The sequence below is a fragment of the Rhipicephalus sanguineus genome, chromosome 4 (genome assembly GCF_013339695.2).
Source record: "Rhipicephalus sanguineus isolate Rsan-2018 chromosome 4, BIME_Rsan_1.4, whole genome shotgun sequence".
NCBI classification, from domain to species: domain Eukaryota; kingdom Metazoa; phylum Arthropoda; class Arachnida; order Ixodida; family Ixodidae; genus Rhipicephalus; species Rhipicephalus sanguineus.
In genome coordinates, this window is record NC_051179.1 from 59,809,101 (window position 1) to 59,833,060 (window position 23,960).

General features: G+C 44.5%; 1 protein-coding gene across 1 annotated transcript in view; it reads left to right on the top strand.

Moving 5' to 3' along the window:
- LOC119391234 (uncharacterized) overlaps window positions 1-17,262 on the top strand; it is a 56,977-nt gene extending 39,715 nt beyond the window's left edge. The window contains exons 22-28 of the mRNA XM_049415201.1: window positions 142-257; window positions 1,387-1,477; window positions 2,552-2,709; window positions 3,914-4,002; window positions 4,611-4,748; window positions 12,228-12,390; window positions 17,091-17,262. Of these exons, the coding sequence (XP_049271158.1) occupies window positions 142-257; window positions 1,387-1,477; window positions 2,552-2,709; window positions 3,914-4,002; window positions 4,611-4,748; window positions 12,228-12,390; window positions 17,091-17,192 (857 nt within the window). The 3' untranslated portion in view covers window positions 17,193-17,262. The remainder of the gene's footprint in view (window positions 1-141; window positions 258-1,386; window positions 1,478-2,551; window positions 2,710-3,913; window positions 4,003-4,610; window positions 4,749-12,227; window positions 12,391-17,090) is intronic.
- Window positions 17,263-23,960: the final 6,698 nt, after the last annotated feature.

A 23,960-nucleotide genomic window follows, 5' to 3' on the forward strand; every position in this document is an offset into this window, starting at 1 on the left:
TTACATAATTATTCACCAGCCGGCATTTAAGTGCGTCAAACTCAAGAGTATTGGAGCTTTGCCCTTATTTAAACTACCTGTATCGCGCCGCGAAAAACAACGAATGAATAAGTTTGGCACATTTTCTTCGACCTCTTCCAGTCCTCATGCCCAAGTTGTACAAGGCCCTGCTACCTGATTATCCTCAGAAGTCAAGCACTGATGTATTCAAGGCATTCGTTTCTCATCTAATTGAAGAAAGAAGGTCAAAGAACAAGGTAAAGTGGAAAAACACCGAATGGAAGTTCTTATATTCCGTCAATTTCTGCAACGCACACTTTTTGCCTACCAATTACAGCTGCATTTGTTACAGAAACTTAAAAGTTTTGTCAAAATTTGAGAGTGTGATTGAGTAAAGTTAGGCGAGACCTCCCAGATTTACATCTGCGATGCCGCCGAAAAGCTACGCATGAAACCGCCTTCACATCGTGTAAAGCCTAAATATTCGTAAATTTTAGAGCGCAGCGCTTAGGCGCCCGTTCCTGCGTTGAGCGGCGTCGCCGTTGGCGTAGGCGGCGTAACCGATAGAGCGAACTAGGAGGAAAGAGAGCGAATGCGTAGTCTGTCGATATCACGAGCCACTGGCCTCTAACCTCGCTTTCTTCCTCCGTCACGCGCACTTGTCCCCCGGTAGGAGCCCGTGCGCATGTGCACTGCGCTTGGCTTCACTTGTAGCGGGGCGGTCTGCCTTTCGCTTGGTTCGCAGCACCTGCAATGCACAGAGTGGTGCGCGTAGCACTCGAGCGCTGGCAGTTTCTGCGGCATTATGTAACGAATGTTGCATTCCTATAACTGGGATAGCCATAACTTCAAACACAGTTGGCGCTGCCCCAACCCGAAGCTGCGCTCATAACTCGCATTAGGCAGTATCGTAATCGTCGGTGACTTTCGTTTTCTTCGGACAATACTCAAGTGACAGCGGCATTTTTATGGTGTAGAGAGTTCGCTTCAATGTAATGTGAGACCTTCCTACATTCCCGCGGATTGGCGAAAATATTTAGGAATTAAAAGCTTTCAAGAGTTGGTTTTTCGTGAATGTCCGACTGGAATGTCAGACTAGAATGCGACGTCAGACTAGAATGTGATGAAATGTTATGCTCCTTCTTTTATTAATATTATATAAAGAGGTGTTGGCGCACAAATAAGGCGCCTGGTACTCCTTAGCTCTAGGGAGTCGAGCCTATAGGGCCAAAAAATACATGTGAAACAGCGTTCTCACAGTGAAAACAGAACATAATACGCCGCACATACAACATAAAATTTGAATAACACCATGACACTCCAGCATGACATCTCGAAAATGCAAAGAATAATGCTCCTTCATGACTTCATCTTACTGGATTGCAGGAAGAAGATGACTTCCTTCAAGTGTTTATGAACGCTGAGTACACCTGGGAAAATGGCGCAGAGAAAAAATCCGAGAACGCTGAAGCTAAGAGTAAGCATTGTCAGTCTGTGTATATTACTCGTAGCAAGATTTGTAGAAAAGATGCCATGGACTTGAGGGGCATGTTGTCTGTCTGTGAAAATCCCAGCTAATAGATATCCTCAGTATTGCTTGTTGTGGTGCTCGTAGTTTCCCCCATCGCGTAACGTTTCCAAGAACATAAAATTTCACTTGTGACCCTACGGAAATGTGGTGAACTCCCAAGAGATGCTGCAGAAATCATTCAAAAATGATTATGCTTCGTATTTATTAATTACATTCAATTATGTCAATCGTATGACTTACTAAATACGGAACACGAGTCGAAAATATACCGCTATAAAAAATGACATCAGGTAGCTACTGCGTACGACGGGGCTGTATCTACTCATCCCCTTAACTTCTCATCGTAATTCATCACTCTTATTGCTTCTCTGACCTCTTGCCCGGTGTAGAGTTGAAGGCCAGAGCAAGCTATCGCTCAGGCCGACCTCTCTGCCTTGCTGTAAATAAATATATCTCTCTGTATGCTTTATTTAAAACAAATGTAGCAGCTATGACTACAGCCTCTATGGAAGCGCGGTAACATTACATCCTGTTATAATTATGCAGGAATACATGGAGCTATTTTTCAAAAGACATGCCACTCGTCTGTTTCGTTTTACTCCCTTGTAATAAAGAAAGCAGTAAAACAGCAAATTATGCTGTAGACTTATCAAATAGTGTTGTGCATACAAGACCGATAAAATGTCTAAGCAAATGTTCAAAATAGTTTTATACCTATTTTTTACAATGACATTTGTGTCTACATACTCCCTTTAAGCATATGGGATTTGACAGGATAAGACTTGTTAGCTGCACGTGTTCTTGTTGGAGATTACTTTCTGGCTCATTGCACTTCTACCAAATGCAAGCTAACTGCAGTTCTGAGAAGGCTCATTGCTTACCACTTTTATTTTTATTTTTATGTTGTGCAAGCTTCCTCACCATACGATTAAATCAAACAGGGGCGTCTCGTGCTGTAAAATAAAATTAAAGAAAATGAACAGCAAATCACGGAAAGCGTTTGTGAACTTGTTGTTTCAGAAATGTCCCTAGACGAGATAACAGCCCAGGGGATAACGTTCTTCGTTGCTGGAGTGGAGGGCGTCTCGTTGCTCGTCACCGCTACTACTTATTACCTGGCCCTTAATCCTGATTGTCAAGACCGGGTCATTGCCGAAATAGACAAGGCACTCGGAAAGGTACGGAATGAGTACAATGTTCTTTACCATCACTGACCATGTATAGGAGATACGGCTGTTATTTTATAAATCATCTGTTGCACCGCTGTCCCAATTTTGAAGAACATCCCCGGATTCTCCATTGTGTCTTGAGCAGACTCGCTGATCAGCCTTTTACTGATCTTGGGAGCCTGGCCTCACAGCACATAAACCAAAAAAGCCACACGAGCCCTACAGCAGTACTTGAAGGCAACAGAATTGAGCGACCACCTGTAATACGCTGCCTGTGTGTGTGTTGTGAAAGGTGTATCTATCTCTCTCTCTTTTACTCCTGTATTCCCCTCTCCATGTGTAGGGCAGCAAACTGGATGTAGTCTAGTTAACTTCCCTACCTTCTTTCTCTCTTTCTTTTATAAAGGTACTATTTATCGAGTGCAATAAAATATTGAACCGCTCATATGGATAAGCGAAGCCTAGTGGTGATATTAGACAAGTCAGCCACAGCATCAGGTATAGCTGCGTATTTTGGGAAACACTCCAAGTTTTTTTTTCTTTTTTGGGAGGCACCACTAAACAGTTCGTTGTGGACTGCGTTTAGCGAAAGGAGCATTTTTGACTGCGGCTGTCAGTCACGGAGAACACGTGAAAACGGCTAGTGCAATTTGACGTGATGAAAATGGCAACCCTGTCACCGGTGATGAGATCTGATCGACATTTATGTCTTCTGTCATTCTTTTTTTACCATTATTTTATTTTCACCATTACGTAGATAAGGGGGGAAAAGGGTGAACTGGAGAAAAATTCTAAAGTTCCCCGGCTTTACAAAACTCCAGTTCTCCAGGCAGACAAAGGTGAAGTTGGTGTCAGCACAATGCTAAAGTGCATGTTACATAATATAGTGAGATGCAATAATACATAGCATTTCAGCTGCATATGATATAACATAGAAATACAAGTCGCATCTGACACGAAAATGACTTTGCTGTACTCGAAAGTTAGTTATAAACTTATATTCATTACACTTTATCGATGATAAGAATACTTCTCATTCACTTAATTATAACCGACGGCTCGTTATATGCGTATTCTCTGTATCGAGCTTTCACATTAGAGTTCTATGTTCAAAACAAATGGTTAAAGTGAAAAAAGTACATGCCCTCACTGTTTCAAGCATAGCGACTATGAAACTAAGCTATGGACTGGTTAGCCTTTCTTTTGCTTTCAGGGTGAACTCACATACGATGCTCTGCAAGAGATGCAGTATCTCGATGCTTGCGTGAAGGAGGCGGCGAGACTTTGCACTCCCGATTCACTGTAAGTTCTTGAACAATCTCGCCCGTGCCAGTTCAGTATTGTACGATCTGCAGGGTTGACGAACAATATACGGTGTGCCGGTCCTACAGCCCATGTCATGGCAAACTATGATTCCGGACACAGTATGACATATTTATTTGTCAACTATTTTGACAAGCAGACTTTGCACAAGCTGAGGCTTCTTCAGAGGCGCGTTCATCATCAAACGCAAACTGTTGCAAGTATTTGAGACGGACATGATTCCTGCCTTTACTACTGCTACCGACGTGCTATCCGTACACTACATATTTACACAATGAAACAACACATTCTAACAAAGTAAGCACCCTAACTGCAACAAATGGGGACAATCATGTGCAACATTCCTTTCATATTGTGATTAACATGTTTGAACCATACGACCACATTCGCTTTCGTCAATTAACAGTCATTAGGTGGTCCATGCTCAATTGTTTCGTGCCCATGTTTTTATTACGCCTGCTTCTTTATGCAATACAATAACTTTTCGCAGCGAGCAACATCATCGATTTTTTCAGAATGTTTCATAGTGATGAATGCGCTCATAGCGATCTGTTCACCTCTCTTCTTATTTCAACATTGCGCCGCAGGAGTTTGAGAGTCTGTACGGAGGAGACTACGGTGGCTGGAATCCACTTTAAGCCAGGCATGTGCATCGACATTCCTTTGGCCGGAATGCACTATGACCCGGAATATTTTCCTGAACCTGACAAGTTCAACCCAGAGAGGTGCGTTGTTATTGTGAAAAGAAAAACAGCATATCCACGGAGTGAATGATGATGAGTGGGCGAAGCTGCGGAGGTTCATCGGTAAACCGTGAATCTTCCGTGAATTCTCCCCAGTACATCATCACCGACGTGAGATCGGGCGCGTTTATACTAAAGGTTCGATGAGCTATGACGACTTGCAGCGCACTTTAATTTTACATGTACGCTGTGAATTTTCATTGTTTAGTAAACCATTGCTTTAGAAAACATCTGGCGTCTTTCGTCAAGCAGCTGGCGTCTTTTCGTTTTGCTTTAGAAACATCTGGCGTTCTTTCGTTTTGCTTTTACAAAACATCTGGCGTCTTTCGTTGGTTTATTTCATCAATCAACGGCGTTTTGAACAAAATTTTTATTGTTTAATCACGCACAGGAGAAATCTCACCAGGCACTACCTTGGAGGCAAACAATGGCTGCTAATGGGAATGAGAGACAGAAGAAGTCGGCTTTTAGCTAACACTTACACTTCTTCTTCTACTAACGTTTCCTACTGGAACATGCCAATGGCTGCTAATGGGGAATGAGAGACAGAAGAATTCGGCTTTTAGTTAACGCGCACGCTGCGAATTTTTTATTGTTCAACAACGCACAGGAAAAATCTCCCACCGGCACCACCTTTAAGGTCAAAGCGTAAGACTGGTTACGCACTACGACTACGACTACGAGGGACGAACGGGTGCCGCCTTAAGGAGCTTCGCCCCTAAAAAAGCTTTATGGGCCCTCAAATGTTAACGTCCACCTGCCTGTCTCGTGGCAATCTTCTATTATGGCAAAGCATAATGTGCGCTTGTAAAGGCGTATAGAAGGTGTCGACAATGAGCTGTACGTCACGTTAAACTGTCATTTGCTTTCAAGCTGATACTTCTCCAACTTGAGGATATGAACCAGCTAAGTAAATATAGTCTGTACTCGGTTACAACCTAAGAAAAAATGGCAGCTCCGCCCCCAGCCATTCCCAGGTAGCACAAAACGGATAATTGACGTTTGATAAACGTTTAACCGAGGCGATAAAAACGTTTAGAAAACGTCACGGAATAGAAGCTAAAGGTCTAGAAAACGTCTTATATCTCGCCTAATGTCCGGCTAGAATCCGTTTTTAAGACCATCTAGAAAACGTTTTAAAAACGTCACAAAAAGTCCAATTTTATAAAACGGATTAAAATATTCCATTGCATTGTCTTTGAAAAGACGTTTTCTAAACGTTTTTAAGTCGTCATGCAGGATCTCTTTTCTTTTAGCTGTTTTGTTTTTGTGCATGCAATTATAATAGTAAACGTTTTTAGGAAGCCCTCTCTCTTATAGTAGTTACAGTACACTTTATTCTGTAATTACTACTACAGAGTGAGAGATCGGTAGATTCACAGACAAAAGTGGCAAAAGTGGTCATGTCATAATTTATTATGTAAAACAGCAACGATTCCTGTACAGCATAGATACGTAAACCCACAAAATGAGATATAGCATGCGACTAGATAACGTTATTCAGAGGCGGCAAAAGAACGCAAAATATCGCGGTAATTAAAATGCACCTATATATCCAACCTTCAAGAACAATTTTTGTTGCATGATTCATCATTAGCAAAATTGTTATGAAACAACTAACAATGCAATATGACAAAATGTAGGATCTGGCGCAGCCATTCTGCAATATGTAAGCGTCGTCTCAATTAGCTTTACTGAATGAAACGCAAGGATGAAGTGAAGAGAAACTGTCGAAAAAGGAATGTCGCTGAAGCCAACGACTCGACAAGGGGACTAGTTTCCGTCACGGCCCTGATCAAGACAAGCGTCCATGATGACACGTTCCCTCAACGCTTCATCTTCCGCTGAACTTTTTTCTTGTAGGAAGGAGAGAGAGAGAGAAGGAATAGAGGATAGACAGGCAGGTTAACTAGCGTCCAGTTTGTTACCCTACTCATGGGAGGAGAATGAGGGAGTAAAAATAGAAAGAGACATATTACACAACACACAAACACAGAGGAGCGTATCACAGGCGGTCACTCAATTTTGTTGCCTTGAAGTACTGCAGGAGGGCTCGTCTGGTTTATTCGACTGATGTGCTATGATGACAGACTCCCAAAATCTTTCCTTCAGTAAAAGGCTGACCATCAAGTCTACTGAAGGCACATTGGCACACTGGAGAGTCCGGCGATGTGTTTGAAATTGCGAACAGGGGCACAAATGATGGATAGTCTCTACATAGTTGCGGTTATCGCACATTGACGAATCTGCCCTACCAATCCGATAGGTGAATGAGTTCGAAGACGCTACACCGAGCCACAACCAACACAGCAACACAACAAAAAGACGTGGACAGTCGAAGTGGACAAGACAGCGCTTACTCCTGTCCACTTCTACTGCCCACGTTTTTTTTTCAGTGTGCTTCAGCCTAATTTTCCAAACATGAACGTAAACCAACAGGCCCAACTCGCCATCTTGCTCCAACACAGCATTCTAAGCAGGAAAGGAGGCATGCATCAAGCACCTGGTGTGTGACTCCCTTCGTTTCAAAACAATCCTTCAGTAGCGCTTCTTAAGACGACAGTTAGCGGAAACCGACTCCAATGTGTTGAAATCACTAATAACAAAACAAAACTGCCAAATAATATATTTGGCCCACCCAGCCAAGAATCCGTAACAAAAAAAAGAACGTAAATTGCTTACGAAATCACTGTTGCTGAAGTGTATTGCTCACAAAATGGAACTTTTAGAAACTTTCTTACAACATACGCGTCTGTTAGAACAATGCTCAATGAAAAAATGTTGGCAAAGAACTCTGGCATCATTACGGAAGTAAGACTAGACGTCCGGAGAAAAAGGCGCCATTTTAGACGTTAGCTGAAAATATTTGTGAATGCAGCATCCATGTTTCAAACTGCGCCCACTAAAGAAGTAACGGTCAGGCTTCGAAATGCAGCGTACAAAACTTATCACAGGAATTATGGTCTGAAATTCCTAGAGAGCACACAGTTAACTTTAAATGTGCCATGGCTAGCAGAAAATATGAACACTGTAAATTACAGCCACATATAACAAAAAGTACGACTAAACCAACTTTAGCGCGAAAACAAAATGTATGAACAGAAAAGTAATGGAAATGACCAGAAAAATTAAAATGAATGGGCCACTTACTAAAATGAATAAATAAAATTTAGGAATATGAAAATACCAGCCTGATAAAAAAAAAACAACTTTCTTTTATGATGTGCAGCATTAAAAAATGTCAGGCTAAAAGAACAAATATAACGATGACATATCAGCTAAAGAAATCGTGACTTTTCCCCATTTTTTACTTAATAAGCACACAGCTATAAACTCAGTATTGTCAGAGGCAGGTCAGGGTATTGCACTTCGTACATCACATTGCTCAGTGTCAAAATATCACAATGTGTGGCAAGTCAGTCTGAACACATGGCTTCATAACAGGTACTTGATGGAAATCACTAGGCACTTCCGGAAGCCTGCTAAGAACACTACGAATGGCATACACACGAAAGTTGTTGTGCCATTAGCAGCATGGGGCAGCGTCCCACGTCAAACATATTTTAGCACAATAGCCCTAGTGCGGTTTCTTGAAGATGCCGACAAACACAGACGCTCACAAAAAGTTAACTGCTTTACAAACTGTGACCTTTTGTGTTTTAAAGTTCCCAAGGAAAAGAGAAAAATATCAGTCTCTTGACATCCATCTTTTTTCATACTAAAACCTGTTAGTCAGCCCATCAAAAAGAAGAAAGTAATAATTTAGCTGGTGTAGCCTTTGTTTCTAAACATCTGTGGCAAGTACCACCTGCAATAAATAGGAGAAAAGATCATTTCATTATTTGCTATTATACCTAAAATAGGACGGTGTGAAAAGTTGAAAACTCGATAACACCGTACGGCGATAGAGAGCGAGCCTGCTATATTTAACCAGGCACAAGAGACGCGCAAAAGAACCTTTTGGTTCTGCTCAGAGCTGCTGGCTTTACCGAGAAAGGAGGAGGTTAACAGAGTAGGGGAGACATAAATCGCGTCGAGATAGTCAAGGCAGCACTGAGAAAAAATGCCGAACTCGTCCCCGTGAAACACGTCTTTGACTCTCATGCCCTCAGAAATTCGCAGAAAAGCGTGCCCAGCCTCTCGTTACATGCAGATAGTACTGTGGAAGAAACCATGAACCAGTACGCTGTCGCTGCAAAGATTCTCTCATCCACAAACTTCAGTGACACAATAAAACAGATGACACATGCCGTAACTTCCAACAATGCAGTTTTAAAATTGGGTGCGCAAAGCTTTGCGTTAGCGTTCATCGCCATTGCACATGCGTTATACGCTACGTACGCAACAAACGCTATCTTTGCGTATCCCATTGTAAAACTGGCTACTGCGTATGCGTCGTACGCCATCCTCTTGTGTACTCACGTTAAGTGGCGGAAATAGCATATGCACCCAACGAACGCTATCTTTGCGTACCCTATTCTAAAACTGCCTCTTACGTGGCACACGTAGCTTAAACTAATGTATATCTTGAAACTACCTCATCAAGCGGCCAAGAAAAAACATAGTCATTGTACTGAAATTAGGTTAACCAATATAAATACGGTTTTCGCTCATGTTCGTTCGAACATGAACGGAAACCATGACCTGCATTTACGTTTCGACATCTTTATCATGTATGCTGAATAAATTCCGCAATCACGTACTGCTGAAACATGTCGTACATGCAGCGCGTGATGCAATGGAACACGCTTTTCCATTTGTCATATAGTTCTCAAATACTGAGCGCAAATGCAATAAAAATGAACTCACCTTCAAAAATGACAGAAGCCCGTGGTTTACAGTATCCGCAAATACACAGAAAACTAATCGCACATCAAAGAAAGCACACCCGTCCCTCGAGGATAGAAGAAACGAAATTGCGAGAGCGTCCCGCGCGCAAGCTGATGAGTGACTTTTTCTGCAGAGAATCTTACGGGACTCTAACCGTCAGTCAGCGTAGCAGTCGCTCCACAGAGATATACTTGCATTTGGGTCAACAAGTTTAACACGCAGCGAAGTATAGTTTCTTCACAGCTGCGTTTATAGCCTCCATGAATCCCGACACAAGTACGATATATAGCAAAAGAGTGCATGACCTGTGAGCTCGACCGCCCATGCGAAATCGGCGAGCTTAGCTGACATTGCGGAAACAACAGCCGCGCGGATGGATACAGTCAGCGCTAAGACCTTCGTGAGGAAGTGAGACGGTTATCGCTGCGAGTAAATTACAGTAAATTACGTAAAGTTTACTGGTTAACGAACTTTGAAGTCTTCATTATTGCTGACGCAATGTAGACACCACACGCCTGTATCCTTTTACGCGTTACTTCATTTATCGCAATGCGAGATGGCGTGCGCGGGCTCTAGTTCAAATTTCAATTCGCGGTGGTTCATGCATGCCCATGCATGCATGGGCCAAGTGGCGCGCCATCCGCTGCTGGGCGAGAAAACGTCTTATAAAGTGCGTCTTCTAGACATCACAAACAAGACGTTTTTAAAATGTCGAAATTGGTTTAGAATCGAACAAACGTCTCGAAATATACGTTCCAGACCAAAATGGTCTTAAAAAATGCGTTTACTAGATGTTATCGAAAACGGATATAATACGGATTTTCTGTGATGTTTTTAAAACGTCGAAATTGGCATAGAATCCGTTTTATCTCATTTATCCCTAAACAAACGTTTTCTAGACCATGTGTGCTTCCTGGGTTGTGGTCCCTCCCACAGATAATGAGCATAAATGCTCTAACCACTTGCGCTTACTCTGTCTTTCACAGATGAAGGGCAGGAGCGCCGCAGTTTTGTGGGCGGAGCTGACTTTTTTTTTATGTTGTAACCGTGTGTAGTAAGTCTGCGGGCTAAGGGTGTGACAGAGAGCTTGCATGGTCTGCTCATTCGAAACTTTTTACTGCTAGCTAATATTACTTCAAGTAAAAAAAAAATATTCCTCAAATGGCAATAACTGGGCGTACAGAAAGTTCAAGCGCGACTTAAGTGTAATTGAATACGCGCACAATTCCGCCTCAAAGCGAGTCCGCCTTTTGCACAAAGCTCATTCGGTAGGAGCCACACCTCCTTTCTCTAAGACGAAAGCCTTATATGTCTCATACTCGCGGTGTCCGTCCGTCCGATCGTGCGCTGGCATGGTGCCAGCTGTGGCCTCTCCCCTCACACTCTCTCAGCAATCACATGATGGCACAGTTGCGCGTTGCTCCTTCCAACGCGACTTGCGCAACTGTTGCGCAACGCGGCGGCGCGTCCAGCGGCGGCGTCCGTCGGCGGAGTCGAATGGCCACAGGCTTTCGCCGAACGCACTGTGGAATTTACGAAGTGTCCTTCAATTTTTTCTCTAAGGCGAAAGCCTTATATGTCTCACGCAAGGGTGACCTTGAACGAAAAGCCGGCGTGAGCGAGATGAAGCCGAAAAATATCACGTGACTGCGGGAGCTCGAGTGCTGCACGTTCACTTTATCATTGTGTCGTATGCGCGACTGAAAAAAAAAATTTTAAAGAGGCAGCATTCGCGTGACTCGAAAAAAAAAAAAGAAAGAAAGCGCCGCTCGCGTGATGTTAAGTGCACGGCAATAAAGCCACACCAGATAGCTATCGCGTTCGAGTCGTCTTAGGCGAGTGCATAACATTGTTTTTTTTTTTCCTTTTGCTGCTAAATTTTGCCGACGTACTGTCTGACAGAAGAAGAATAACCTTTATTGAGGGAAAGGAAAGGGGTCTAGGAGCTATAGATGGGTGGGGCCCTATGTCCAAGGCTCCACTGGCTTGTGCCGCCAGCTGGACATGGTCCAGAAGCGCCAGTTGCACCTTTGGGTCCGAGCTAGCGAAGAGTGCCTCCCATTGCTCCAAAGAGTTTTGTATGCTGTACTTATGCTGTAGGCAGTTGAGGTTATTTGGTCTTTTACTGCAACCCCATGACATATGGTAGAGGATTGGTGGCGAGTCGCGACACCACGGACAATCGCGCCCATACAACGTCGGAAAAATTTTGTGTAATCGCAACAAATTTGGATAAACCCCTGTTCGAACTCTACGGAGGTCCATTGCGTCTTCCCCTTTAAGAGATTTGCGGGGGACGCCATATTTCTGCCGTGCGCATCGCTGATGAGCAAGAAGCTCTCGCGGAGCCATCCGAGCGGGGTCACTGTCTTCCTCCACGCGAAGGCCATCGTGTGTAGTGTGGTGTGGTGGTAACTGGGAGGGGGGTTAGTGCTCCGCTCGGTTCGTGAGCGCTCGAGCTCTGACAAGCTGCGTTCAAATGGATCTTTTTTTTTTCCTTTTCCTAAGTTGTTTGCAAGGTTGTTCACTTGTGGTACCACTTTTAAACGTTTAATTTGGCTCAACGAAGTATACTTTTTCGCGGCGTAATGACACTGCTCCTGCATTCTTGTTCTTGATATTTACTAACAGGTTCATGCCGGAGAACAAGGATGCCGTGAGGCCATTCACTTACATGCCTTTCGGGGCTGGACCGCGCAATTGTGTCGGCATGCGTCTCGCCTTGATCCAAGCAAAGACAACTCTCGTTTGTCTCCTTCAGCATGTCATGTTCGAGACTTGCCCAGGAACAATGGTAAGTACAACAGTTCAAGAAAAAAACCCACGCCTTGCTATGACAGTTGACTTGAGGGCACCACTTTCTTCGTAAAATAATTCTGTATCGAGTTGCTCCTAGAATGTCTACGATGCTCCCACCTTCAGGTGATTAATGCGAACGCGCATCGAGCAGCAATGTTACGGCATCCTCGCTCACCATATTCGCATTTTTGAGGCATTATTAATGCATACTTGTGCACTTGACGGTGTCGATGAGATGCGTTTTAGACGATCACATCATTTTAAATGCGAAGCATTTCTTAGCGAACCAAAGACACTTGCACTGTTTCTATCTATCTATCTATCTATCTATCTATCTATCTATCTATCTATCTATCTATCTATCTATCTATCTATCTATCTATCTATCTAGCCGCCTACGTCTGGGTGCTCTCATGATCGCCTCCTTTACTTGGTGTAGACCAAAATTGACACGGGGGGGCAATAGCATTTGACGAATATGACTCTCAATGTCATGACATGAATAACGAGAAAATCCTGTCGCGTACGTCGTCAAACCCTTTCCTCCAGACACGTGCGGCACATACCCGTTTACCACGGGTCGCGGTGTACGGGTATGCGCCACAGGTGATTGTCAGTTTATATCTACCCAGGAACGGCGAGAACAGACATAGATAACCTAAATGCGAGAGCGTTAGGAAAAACGGACATCGGCAGCGTTGACCCGACGAATTTAAAGAATGAAAATTAGGATCCCAGCAGGAATCGAACTCAAGCATTCTGCGTGGAAATCAGGCATTCTACCACAGAGCCACGCCGGGTCTATAAACTGGTTTGGAAAAAGAGCCTTCGCAGGCGTAATGCCGGTGCGACGTCAATTGTCGTTGTGTTGCTGGTTATCTAATTTTGCAAGAAAGAAAGAAACACTATATATGTACTCATACGATACAGGAGTCATATCAGAGTAACGTCTGTGGTTCCAGTGTTGGCTCCGCTTTTATAGCAGTCCAATAAGCATTACATTTGTATTCCTGTGATTCAGCAAGCTATATCGAAGCATTACTCGAACCCGGAGGAAGAAGAAGAAGAGGAACAATACTTTATTTTGAGGGAATGGGTAGAAAAGGGGGTACTCAGGAGCCTGTTGGTTGGGGCCCCAAGTCCAGGGCCCCACTGGCTTGCGCCGCTCGCCTAACTTGACTCAGAAGCGCTAATTGCACCTCTGGGTCCGAGCTGGCAAGTTGTGCCTCCCACTGCTCCGAACGTCCTACAATGTTGCTGCCTAAAAATGAGTTTAAATTCGCTGGCTTTCGGTCACACTCCCACGAGATATGGTATAAAGTTGGCAAACCGCCGCACCACGGACAAGTGTTACGGTACAACGTGGGATGTATTTTACTGAGCCGCGATAAATTTGAAAAGAGCCCCGTCTGCACCTTGCGGAGATCCGTAGCGTCTTCCCCTTCAAGCGATTTATGGGGGGCACTATATTTTTGCCGTGTGCTCCGCTGGTAAGCGAGAATGTCTTTTGGGGCCATTAAATGGGGCTCGATTGCGGGGGGCTGATGCTCCGCTCGGTTCGTCAAATCTCGAGCTAAAGCGTCCGCTCTCTGGAATTTATTAACGAAAGTGTTGTATGATATTCACATCAACGCACCGCATAGTGCACTTAGTCCGCCAGAACGACGCAGTGTCGTCTTCATTTCTTACGAGGCTGGGCGATGTCCTCACGCTGACCGAGAATGATGCCAGATTGACTGACAGTCGCTTTGTAGACTAGGCTAGGTATGCCACACACGCCCAGATAGTCTACAAATACGAAAAGCGCCATCCACTGATGTTGGTCTACTTAGCACTATCCAGGCCTACCAGCGTCGACGGCGTATACCTCACCAACGCGAAGGGTGACTTCAGGTTGCGACATTTCGCAGGCTTTATCGACAGATAATTTGTCGATGAAATGACCGAGGCATCCACTATTTTCAACATATATACTATACCTCATACTTCACTACACATGGACCCTTCGTCACCGCGATCACGACTGAATCTAACAAGTCATGCAGCAAAAGAGAGAGTTGGGCTAGTTGGTTTGCGTTCACATTGAAACAGCGCAAAATACATAGGACACAGAAAGACTTGACAACACTCAGCGCTCGTGTTGTCAAGTCTTTCTGTGTCCTACGTCTTTTGCGCTGTTTCAATATGAACAAGTCATGCCCACCTGCTGGTGCTCACTGACCACGGAGATGATGACATAGTTCAACAACTCTCAAGAACTTCTTGCACACATGCACACGGGTTCGTGAAACGCGCGTGTGTTCTCCATCATAAGGGACAATATAAGCACTGCATATCAGCTTACCACTTCTGGTGTTGGTAATACCCACGTATTAGCGTTTGAGCGTTTCTTCTACGTATCTATCTTTGAGCGTTTCTATCTATCTATCTATCTATCTATCTATCTATCTATCTATCTATCTATCTATCTATCTATCTATCTATCTATCTATCTATCTATCTATCTATCTATCTATCTATCTATCTATCTATCTATCTATCTATCTATCTATCTATCTATCTATCTATCTATCTATCTATCTATCTATCTATCTATTTTGGAAAAGAGGACATGGGCGTATGAAGAACACGATTAATACGTCATGACGTGAATAACGTGACATGCCTGCTGTGTAGGTCATGAAACCCTTTTCCCCAGTCACGTGGGGCGCATACCCACATGCCACGGCCTGTGGCGTGGGGTATGCATCACACGTGATTCACAGTCTATATGAACCTAGTAACAGTGAAAATTGACAGTGCGAACTTTATAAGACACTTTGCGTGAGTTAAACAAGAGAAAGACACACCGTTTATTACAGTTGGAGATTTTCATGTGGCATACATACGCTGACAGGCTTGCTGCAACGACCCTCAGGCAGAAGTTATGCGGCACAGATTGTAGAGAGAGAGAGAGAGAGAACTTATTTACAGAAAGGCAGAGAGGTCGGCCTGAGCTATAGTTTGCTCTGGCCTGCTACTCTACATTGGGGAGGGGGGACAGGGGAGCGAAAGAGTGATGAATGACGATGGTAAGGTAGGGAGATGAGAATATCGTGACGCTGGGGCAAATCTAAAGACGTGCATCCAGGTTAGTGACTTGTAAGACAGCTACGACTGCTTCTATGACCACACTTGTGCTGCTGACGTCAGGCCAAGGACCTAACAAACCTTCATCGGTTAATGGCCTACTATGATATTGCCCAATCGATTAGATCAGTTTCTGTCGCACTCGTGCGTACGCTGGACAGGCGCAAAATATATGTTCACGTGTCTCTGGTAACTGACAATGACCACAATCGGGACCTGTGTCACTGCAGCCGATCAAGTGGGCATAGCGTCTTGTGAATGCCACACCAAGACGAATGCGGTGAATCATGCATGCCATCTTTCGCTTCAGCTTGTGAGGCATGCGGAACTTCATTTCTGGGTCCCATTTATGAAGCCGCTTGTAAATAAATGTATTACATCAATGCTTGCATTGCATGAGTTGTGGTGGTGGTGCTTGTCTACAGTCAATTGCGGTTGCAGGGTTTGCTATCCCGGTTATTGTAATAAACATCACGTATGTGCTCCAATGACTTAGCGAGCAATAATCTAGCGTTGCTGGTCCCCACAGAAATACGCCAAGGAACGCTGCTTAAATTACGTTTCGATAAAGGTCACCTATATGGTGCAATGTGGAGTAAAAGCACTAGCTACCCTTCAGGCGCCAATGTACTCGATGTGCGTTCGAAGCCCACGCTGTGCGCACAACTGCTGAATTTACACAAAGACGTCCATCCGCCTGGTAAAACTTGGCTCAAAGCATTAAAATTCGGCATAGGCAGTCACTAGCCAACTGCTTCGCAGTTGGCTATGTAGTCACTGCCTTGCGGCCACCGCAAAATTGTATCATCTTGTTTTTAATGTGTGCAGAATCTAACAAAGAAAAGCTTAGTTGGTTGAGTAGGCAGGGCAATCGCATGATTTCTTTCTTTTCTTAAATACCGGTTTAAAGAATTTAGCCAGCTGAGGTTTTGCGAGAAACTGTTTGGATTTGGACGTTTTCAATGGAAAATGAAGCGGTCGTGTCTGTGAGTTCCTAAGACTCTTAGCTTTTTTTGCCTGGTCGTGTCGGCCATTCCATGTGACCACTGAGGCAGTGATGAAACTATTCAACACGTTCTGTGCGACTTCCCACAGTACTGTTCACAGAGACAGTCACTTCGCAACGCGCTCGACAAATTTGACGACCGCACTCTGTCGGAAGGAAGAATCCTGCGCCATTGACCGGACCCAACGTCACAGAAAAAGGCTGTGCAAGCGGTACTGCGCTTTCTGCGTTCAACCGGTCTCTCAGAATGGTTCTGACTGGAACGCCGTGTGTGTATGTGCATGTGTGCGCGTGTGTGTGTGCGCGCATGTGCGTGTGAGTGTCTTTTTTTCGTTTTCATTTTATATATATGTCTCTCTCTCTGTCCTCTTTCTTACCCCTGTTTCCCCACCCCTGTGCAGGGTAGCAAACCGGTCACTCGCTCCAGGTTAACCTCCCTTCGTTTCCTTTTCATGTATTTCTCTCTCTCTCTCTCTTTGCCTGGTCGTGGGCAGAAGTGCGTAAAAATAAATTCCGCGTGTTGATTGCGCAAACGTTTCTTCGCTTCTTTCAATCTACAGGTACCGCTGAAGTACAAGCCGGGACAACTGATACTCTACTTCGACGGTCCATTGCTGCTTCAGCCAGTAGCCCGTCAGCAACCTGCAAGCAACGTTTCCTAATCATCAAGTGTTTATCCTAGTAATCTGCGCAGAGCAAGCCATTTCCTTTTTTTAAAGATCCCAAGAGAGAGAGAGAGAGAATAAACTTTATTCTGAGCAAGCGCACTGTGCGCCCAAAGTGGGCGGCCTCCTTATTCCAGGTAGCCGCGGGCCTACGCCATCTCTCGCGCCCGTTGAACCAGGCTTCGCTGATTCTTCAGGTCTGGCTCCGATAGCTTGGCCTCCCACTGCTCTCCGGTTTGTGCAGCGGTACTAGGGTTTTGTATGCATCCCCATACCATATGGCATAGAGTGTCCGGGATGATCACAGTACTTGCAGATGTACGAGTGCTCAGTCGGTGAGATACGGTGAAGCAATATGCCGTGATATTAAGTGTTTGTTTGCAACTTCCTGAAGTAAAAACAATACGCCTGAAATGGATGTCACAATTGAACTAAATTTGAGTTAAGAGACGCTTAACATTCGAATATCAGGGGACAGAAACGAGATCTTTACTTTTGCATTATGTTTATGCAGATTCTTTTGGATTTGTTCGCACGTACTTGATATTTATTAACATCTTTAGACTACTCGGACAGTAAGATTATCTGCACTGCGATGAACCTATGGCGAGCCGTCAGCGTCTGGGAGAAGACGACGAAGTTGCGCCTCAGCTGCTCCGCACGTTCGAGCCGAGCTTGAGAGAAGAAGATTTCGGCAAGAGCGACAGCATGTGTGGTCCACGTTGGAGCAACGATAAATACAATATGTGGGAAAACAAACGCCTCCCGTCTTCCCACAAACCTAGCGTAGCTCAGCCAATGTATCGCGTCACTGTGTTGCTTTTTCAACACATCCGGAGTCGTGCTGCCTTTTGAACAGCCTCCGAAGGGCGTACTGCGCAACAGTATCGCCGGAGTTATATGAAGATCGTTGTACGACCAGGCCCCGGAAACTCTTAAGTTGCAGCGATCGCCGCCGAGAGCGAAAAAAACAAAAATCCCCCGCGGCGAGTTCCATCGAGATGCATGTATAGTGGAGCTACTAACTCCTCGTTCAGCCGTCGTACAACGTAGTTCGGTGTTCGGTTTCGCTGATAGGAGTGCTCAGCGTGGTCGAAGAAAAAATCTCAGAATGTATCCAAAGAATGTTAGAAGCATAGATACCACGTCATTTTTTGCATAAAGCATGTAGGGATCGTTTTAGGTGTTTTGTGGCGCAACTTTCTATCAGTTGCCCTTCGCGACACTAGCGCCATCTTTTGACGTGCTTTCTTTTTTTCTTGATATTTTGCCGACGACACGCTTGTGCGTTCGTGAACCGCGGGAGACAGAAGCTTAAAACGAAGTCCGGTCATTTTTAACGTTTCTGCGGGCGTGAAGGTTGGTGGGAGTGCGTGAAAAAACATAATCGTGGCACCGGAATTTCCCCGCTGCTTTTACAGCGGGGAATCGTTCTGTGCTCAGAGGTGCCAGAGAAATGTATACCGTGACGTCCACGCTCGTTGCATTTTTCGCGCTGTAACCGACGGTTCTGTTTTGGTAAGTACGACTTTGGCATGATACATATTTTCTCAATTATTAGTGTGTAGCCGTGTGTGGTAATGATAGATTTCATTGAAATTAATTTATTTGAATGCATGGCGCCGACTGCCAATATCAGAAAACAATGTTGAGCGTTTTAACCAGCAATGATGGGTGAACAGAACGAAATATAACGCAAAAATGTAATGATTAGCTTAGTAAAGGCGATCATTCAGCTGTAAGACGCCCGCTGTATTTAAAATCCTTGGAAATTAAAGAGGCCAGCAATTTCTCTGTCTTCTTGTTACAAGAACAAATGGCGACAGACTTGGTGCCCTTCGTATTGGAAACACAGCATGCAGTATCAGGGAATTTTGGGTTATTCGAAACGCTCAACGTCATTTTAGATAAGACAGTCGCTTCGTTTCCTTCTGACGTGCCTCCAATCTTGGAGCAGGGTGGCTCTATCGAAGCCTTATCACAACAGCTCTATCGCAGTTCGCACACTTGATACGCCCACTCCTCTGGCCGTGCGGATGCTGATAAGATACTTTAAAAGCTACTTTGAGGTGAAAGGCGAGCATACGACAACAGGTATAAGAGATACCAACACACACAACAAAATTTCAACAAAACGTAATCAAATTTTGCTTCCAAGAAATTTTAATCTGGAAAATGTACGCTATTTATGCACAGAACGCTGTCACAGCTCAGTACTTGAATGCGACTGCACCTTAATCAGAGCTCTACGTAACGCGTTACTTGTAATCAGTTCTATTTTCTTGTAATTTTGTAATATAATCGATTACTTTATCGCAAGTGTAACGTTCAGTGTAATTCAATTACATTTTCGTGTAATTGATTACCGGTAATCATCAACGTTTTTTTTCAAACAAGTAGTAACCAGTCTTCTACGGCAGTTCTCGTCCCGAAAAATATGCGACCCTTACCTGCAACGTGTTACCCGAGCGCCAGCAACAGCGAAAGGCGACGCTTCACTGAGTACATGGACACTAGTATCGAAGCACTGCACAACTACGAGCTGGTGCGCGGGGTGTTCCTACGTTATAATACCACCCTTCCCTCCAGCGCATGCAATGAGATAGTGGTCAATGTAGCAGCTGACCTCTTAACGAGGAAACGAAGAATCAGCGATGACAGCTTTGAAAGACCTAATAATAATAATAATAATAATAATAATAATAATAATAATAATAATAATAATAATAATAATAATAATAATAATAATAATAATAATAATAATAATATCTGGGGTTTAACGTCCGAAAACCACCATATGATTCTGAGAGACCCCGTAGTGGAGGGCTCCGGAAATTTCGACCACCTGGGGTTCTTTATCGTGCACCTAAGCCTAAGTACACGGGCCTCAAGCATTTTCGCCTCCATCGAAAATGCAGCCGCCGCGGCCGGGATTCAATCCCGCGACCTTCGGGTCAGCAGTCGAGCGTCATAACCACTAGACCATCGTGGCGGGGCAGCTTTGAAAGACAACTCCTGTCGGAAGTTAACAACGTGCAACACCTCATCAGAGAAGCCACACTAAGCCTTCATGCAAACCTCCATCCAGCCTTCTCTCTACCATGCAAGAGACAGTAGTTCGTTGCAGTTTGAGTTAACTTGTGTTATTGTGTTACGGTAATAAATATTTCAAGGAAAGTAAAGCAAAACTAATCGATCACAATTTTCTAGTTGCTCAGTTACTATTCTGGGGCTGTTATTGAACACTGTAATCAATTACATCTTAAAGGAAATAATTGTAATTAGAATCGGTCGCTTATTTTCTGTAACGTATAGAAGTCTGAACTTGAACTGTGACCGCGCTCTACGTTAAAGGGCACCGGTCTTTCAAAATGTTTAAAGTGGCGCCTTGTGAGTGTTTATCTTATGTTTGTCGTTGCCTAGGCGTCTTTTACATCAAAATGTGCTTAACAAACGCGCCCCGTTTTCCGTCCTCATTTAAAAACTGACTAGGCGTGTCATCAGCAAGGAAGTTCTATTCTCTAAACAAAAAGTTAGATACCGGATGTATGTTCACGAGCGCGGGCGCTCTCCGATATGCAGTAAACGAGCCTTCTTTCATATCGCCCCCGGCAGGATGCAGTCGCCGTAGCTCTGATCGAATCCGCAATGTCGTGCTCATTAGTACAGCACCATATCGTAGCACTGACCTGCCACTTCTGGTTATGAGCGTTATTTCACGTGTTATCCGAGGCGTGGCGTTACATGTTGAACTTCCATACCGATCAATCGATCGCCTTCACAACTCGCTGCATACGCAAGTTCTGAGTGGGCATGCCTGGTTAGGGTATTGAAGTCTTTGCTGTGGAACGTAGTTTCGAGATCATGAGAAAGTAAGTCGTGAATTGATTTTTCACTTAGTTTGATAAGGTGGGGAAGAAAAAGGCGGGACAATTGCTCGAATAAATGCGGCAATGACGGACACATAAGTGAAATGCCGATTGCTGAATGTGGAGTCCATATGTAGGTTCGGATGCCATTTGGGCATCTCGTAGTTACGCGTGTTTTAGTGTTCAAAAAGCCTATCTCACCAGGGTTGCCAGGTCTAAAAGACAAAAGTAGTAAAAAAAAATTTGAAAAATTAGCCAAAAAGTAGCTAACTTTAGCCAAAGGCTGCAAAAGTAGCCACGCGTGTGCGAAAACTACTGTGACGTTTTTATTTAAATGAATGAATGAAATAACTGGACAAGCTTCTTGGCAAAAATTTAAGTACAGCCTGAACCTCTTAAAATCAGAATTTCTGAAATGCAAGCATAAATTGTTTACTTTAGCGAACATTTCGTTGAGGACGACGAAGTTTCTTACGCTCTTGCAGAAATCACGCTCTTAGCGCGTTTTGCGTGACCTTTCCCAAAAGGACTAGAAGCAACAGCCACGTGGCGGCAATAAAAATGAGAAGGGGATGAGTGTACACAAAATCTCAGTAGCGGGGTTTTAAGTAAAGTTGTAGTCATTTTCGCAATTATTTTTGGCGTGGTGCCGAAGTGCGCGCAGTCTATATTCCTAAGTCGCAGTCTGTACTTAATATGGAGAAACGACAGAAGCAGTTCGTCCGATGTCCTATTTTTAATGGCAGTGCAGAGCGCCCTCGATGTGGAGCGCGCTTTTGTTCACATGCAATTACGGTTTAAAGTCACGTTCAGGAATATCGGTGGCCTGTGAAATGAGGCTGCCTGCGACAGCTTTCTCCAAGTCGCCGCCACATATCCAAAAGTCTGTTCTTTTACGCAATGCAAGTGCCAAATTAAACTTTGGGAGCACGAAACATGCCTTAGGCGCTTTGTTTGACACCGCAATATCGAACGGCAGCGGCTGCGACATCATACGATATTCACAATTTAGTTCAAATTAGAGTGCACTAGAACAGGGAAGTGTTCGGAACGGCCGCAGCACCAATGACCCGAAAGTGAAACCCAAACAGGGTCAATCCGCCTGTGGCGCTGCGATCGCTAGTCTGCAATGTGTCGTCATTTAAGAGTTGCGCGCGGCTCCGCCAAAATGGTGCAGGGGTAAAATGCCCGGTTCCCACACAAAAGGCCCGGGTTCGAGTCGCAGCTGTAGATGGTGGGTTTTTATTCTTAGTGTCACCTTTTATAGCTGTATTGGTCTTCCTGTGTTTCTTAAAACTAGCTTCAGTTGTTACGCATTGCTACAGAAAGTAGCGTAAAATGCAAAATCTCATTTCCAGTCTCGTATTAGCGAAAATCTCGGAGGCCATGCTTTACGTTTTTGTTCAATCCCGGGCGGCGGCGCTGCAAATAACTGCGCTCACTGTCAAATTTCTTCTATTTTGCTTCACATTTTGCGCTACTTTTTGAAACACGTAGCAACTGAAGCTAGTATTGAGAAACAAAGGAAAACCAATACAGCTTTAAAACGTGATACTAAGAATAAAAAGCCACCATCTGAAGCCGCGATTCGAACCCGGGCCTCTTGAGTGCGAAGCGGGCATTCTACCCCTGCACCACTTCGGCGGAGACGCGCGAAACTCTTAAATGACGACACATTGCAGACTACCGATCGCAGCGCCGCAAGCGGATTGACCCTGTTTGGGCTTCACTTTTCGAAGCTCGTTCAGAGTACTCCCTTGTTCTAGTACACTCTAGTTCAAATCGAGGCGATGAGAAAGTAGAATGTGTAATATGTTCATGCTCACGTTGTTATTTGTATGCCCACCTGCCTTGGTCTCCAAGTGAGACTGGCAGTATTGAAAATAAATAAATAAAATAAATAAAGTATCCGAGTAGCCGAGACGTTTTTTCTGCCGCCACCAGCCTGAAAAAGTCGCCAAATTTGCGCGAAGTAGCCAAACCTGCCAACCCTGTCTATCACTGTAAACACCGAGTCCCGCATGTACTGCACAATGTTCTGTACATTATATTTAGGGTGACCATCCATCCCTCGACAAGGGATCCGAATATCTTCGAAGGTGTCTCGCACTTCAGACTTTATTATTATTGTTCAGCAACGCTTTGAGTTCAGTTGCATCTGGCCACTTTGTTTGAGGATGTGTCGGCTGCACGCACACTAAGCTTACGAAAAAGTCAGCTAGCCGCATGGTTCACAGCGACGACGCCAAACGTTTGATTTCGTCGGTGACGACAAAAACGAGCGGCGTCGAATGCTTCCCAGGCTCTTGATCAGTAACGTGTAGAAAATATATTGACTATTTTTATGCTGATAGTAGTGGCTTTGTTTCGTGTCGAAGCATATTACAGGGGTGTATTAAATACTTTTGCTTTGGGGGGGTGCTAGCATCCCGTGTAATTTTATTTCGCCTCATGCGCACGTGCGTCCTGTGGGCCGGCTTCACAGCGGGACAGGCCTATGTCGGCATACTTAGTGTAGTCCCCGCCGCGCGCGGGATGGCGGCGAGGTTACGGGGGCCCATGTGGAACAGCACTCACTTTCTTTGGGGTTTCGCGCTGCTTGTCGACGGACGTCTCTAGTGATGAGGTCCGTGTGGGCGATTCTGCGGCTCGTTCTCGTGGACCACCGTGGTGAGTCGCATTCCGCATTCGTTTACCTTGTGTGTGTTATATTAAAGGGACACTAAAGGCAAATATCAAGTCGCCGTTTATTGTTGAAATAACGGTTCAGAAACCTCGTAGTGCTACTTTTGTGCCAGGAAAGAGCTTATTTTGAAATAAAATCACGTTTTAGTGGTCCGCATCGCGTTAGCGCACTTCAAATCACCCGCCTGAAAGCGGTCTTTCTCACGTCATT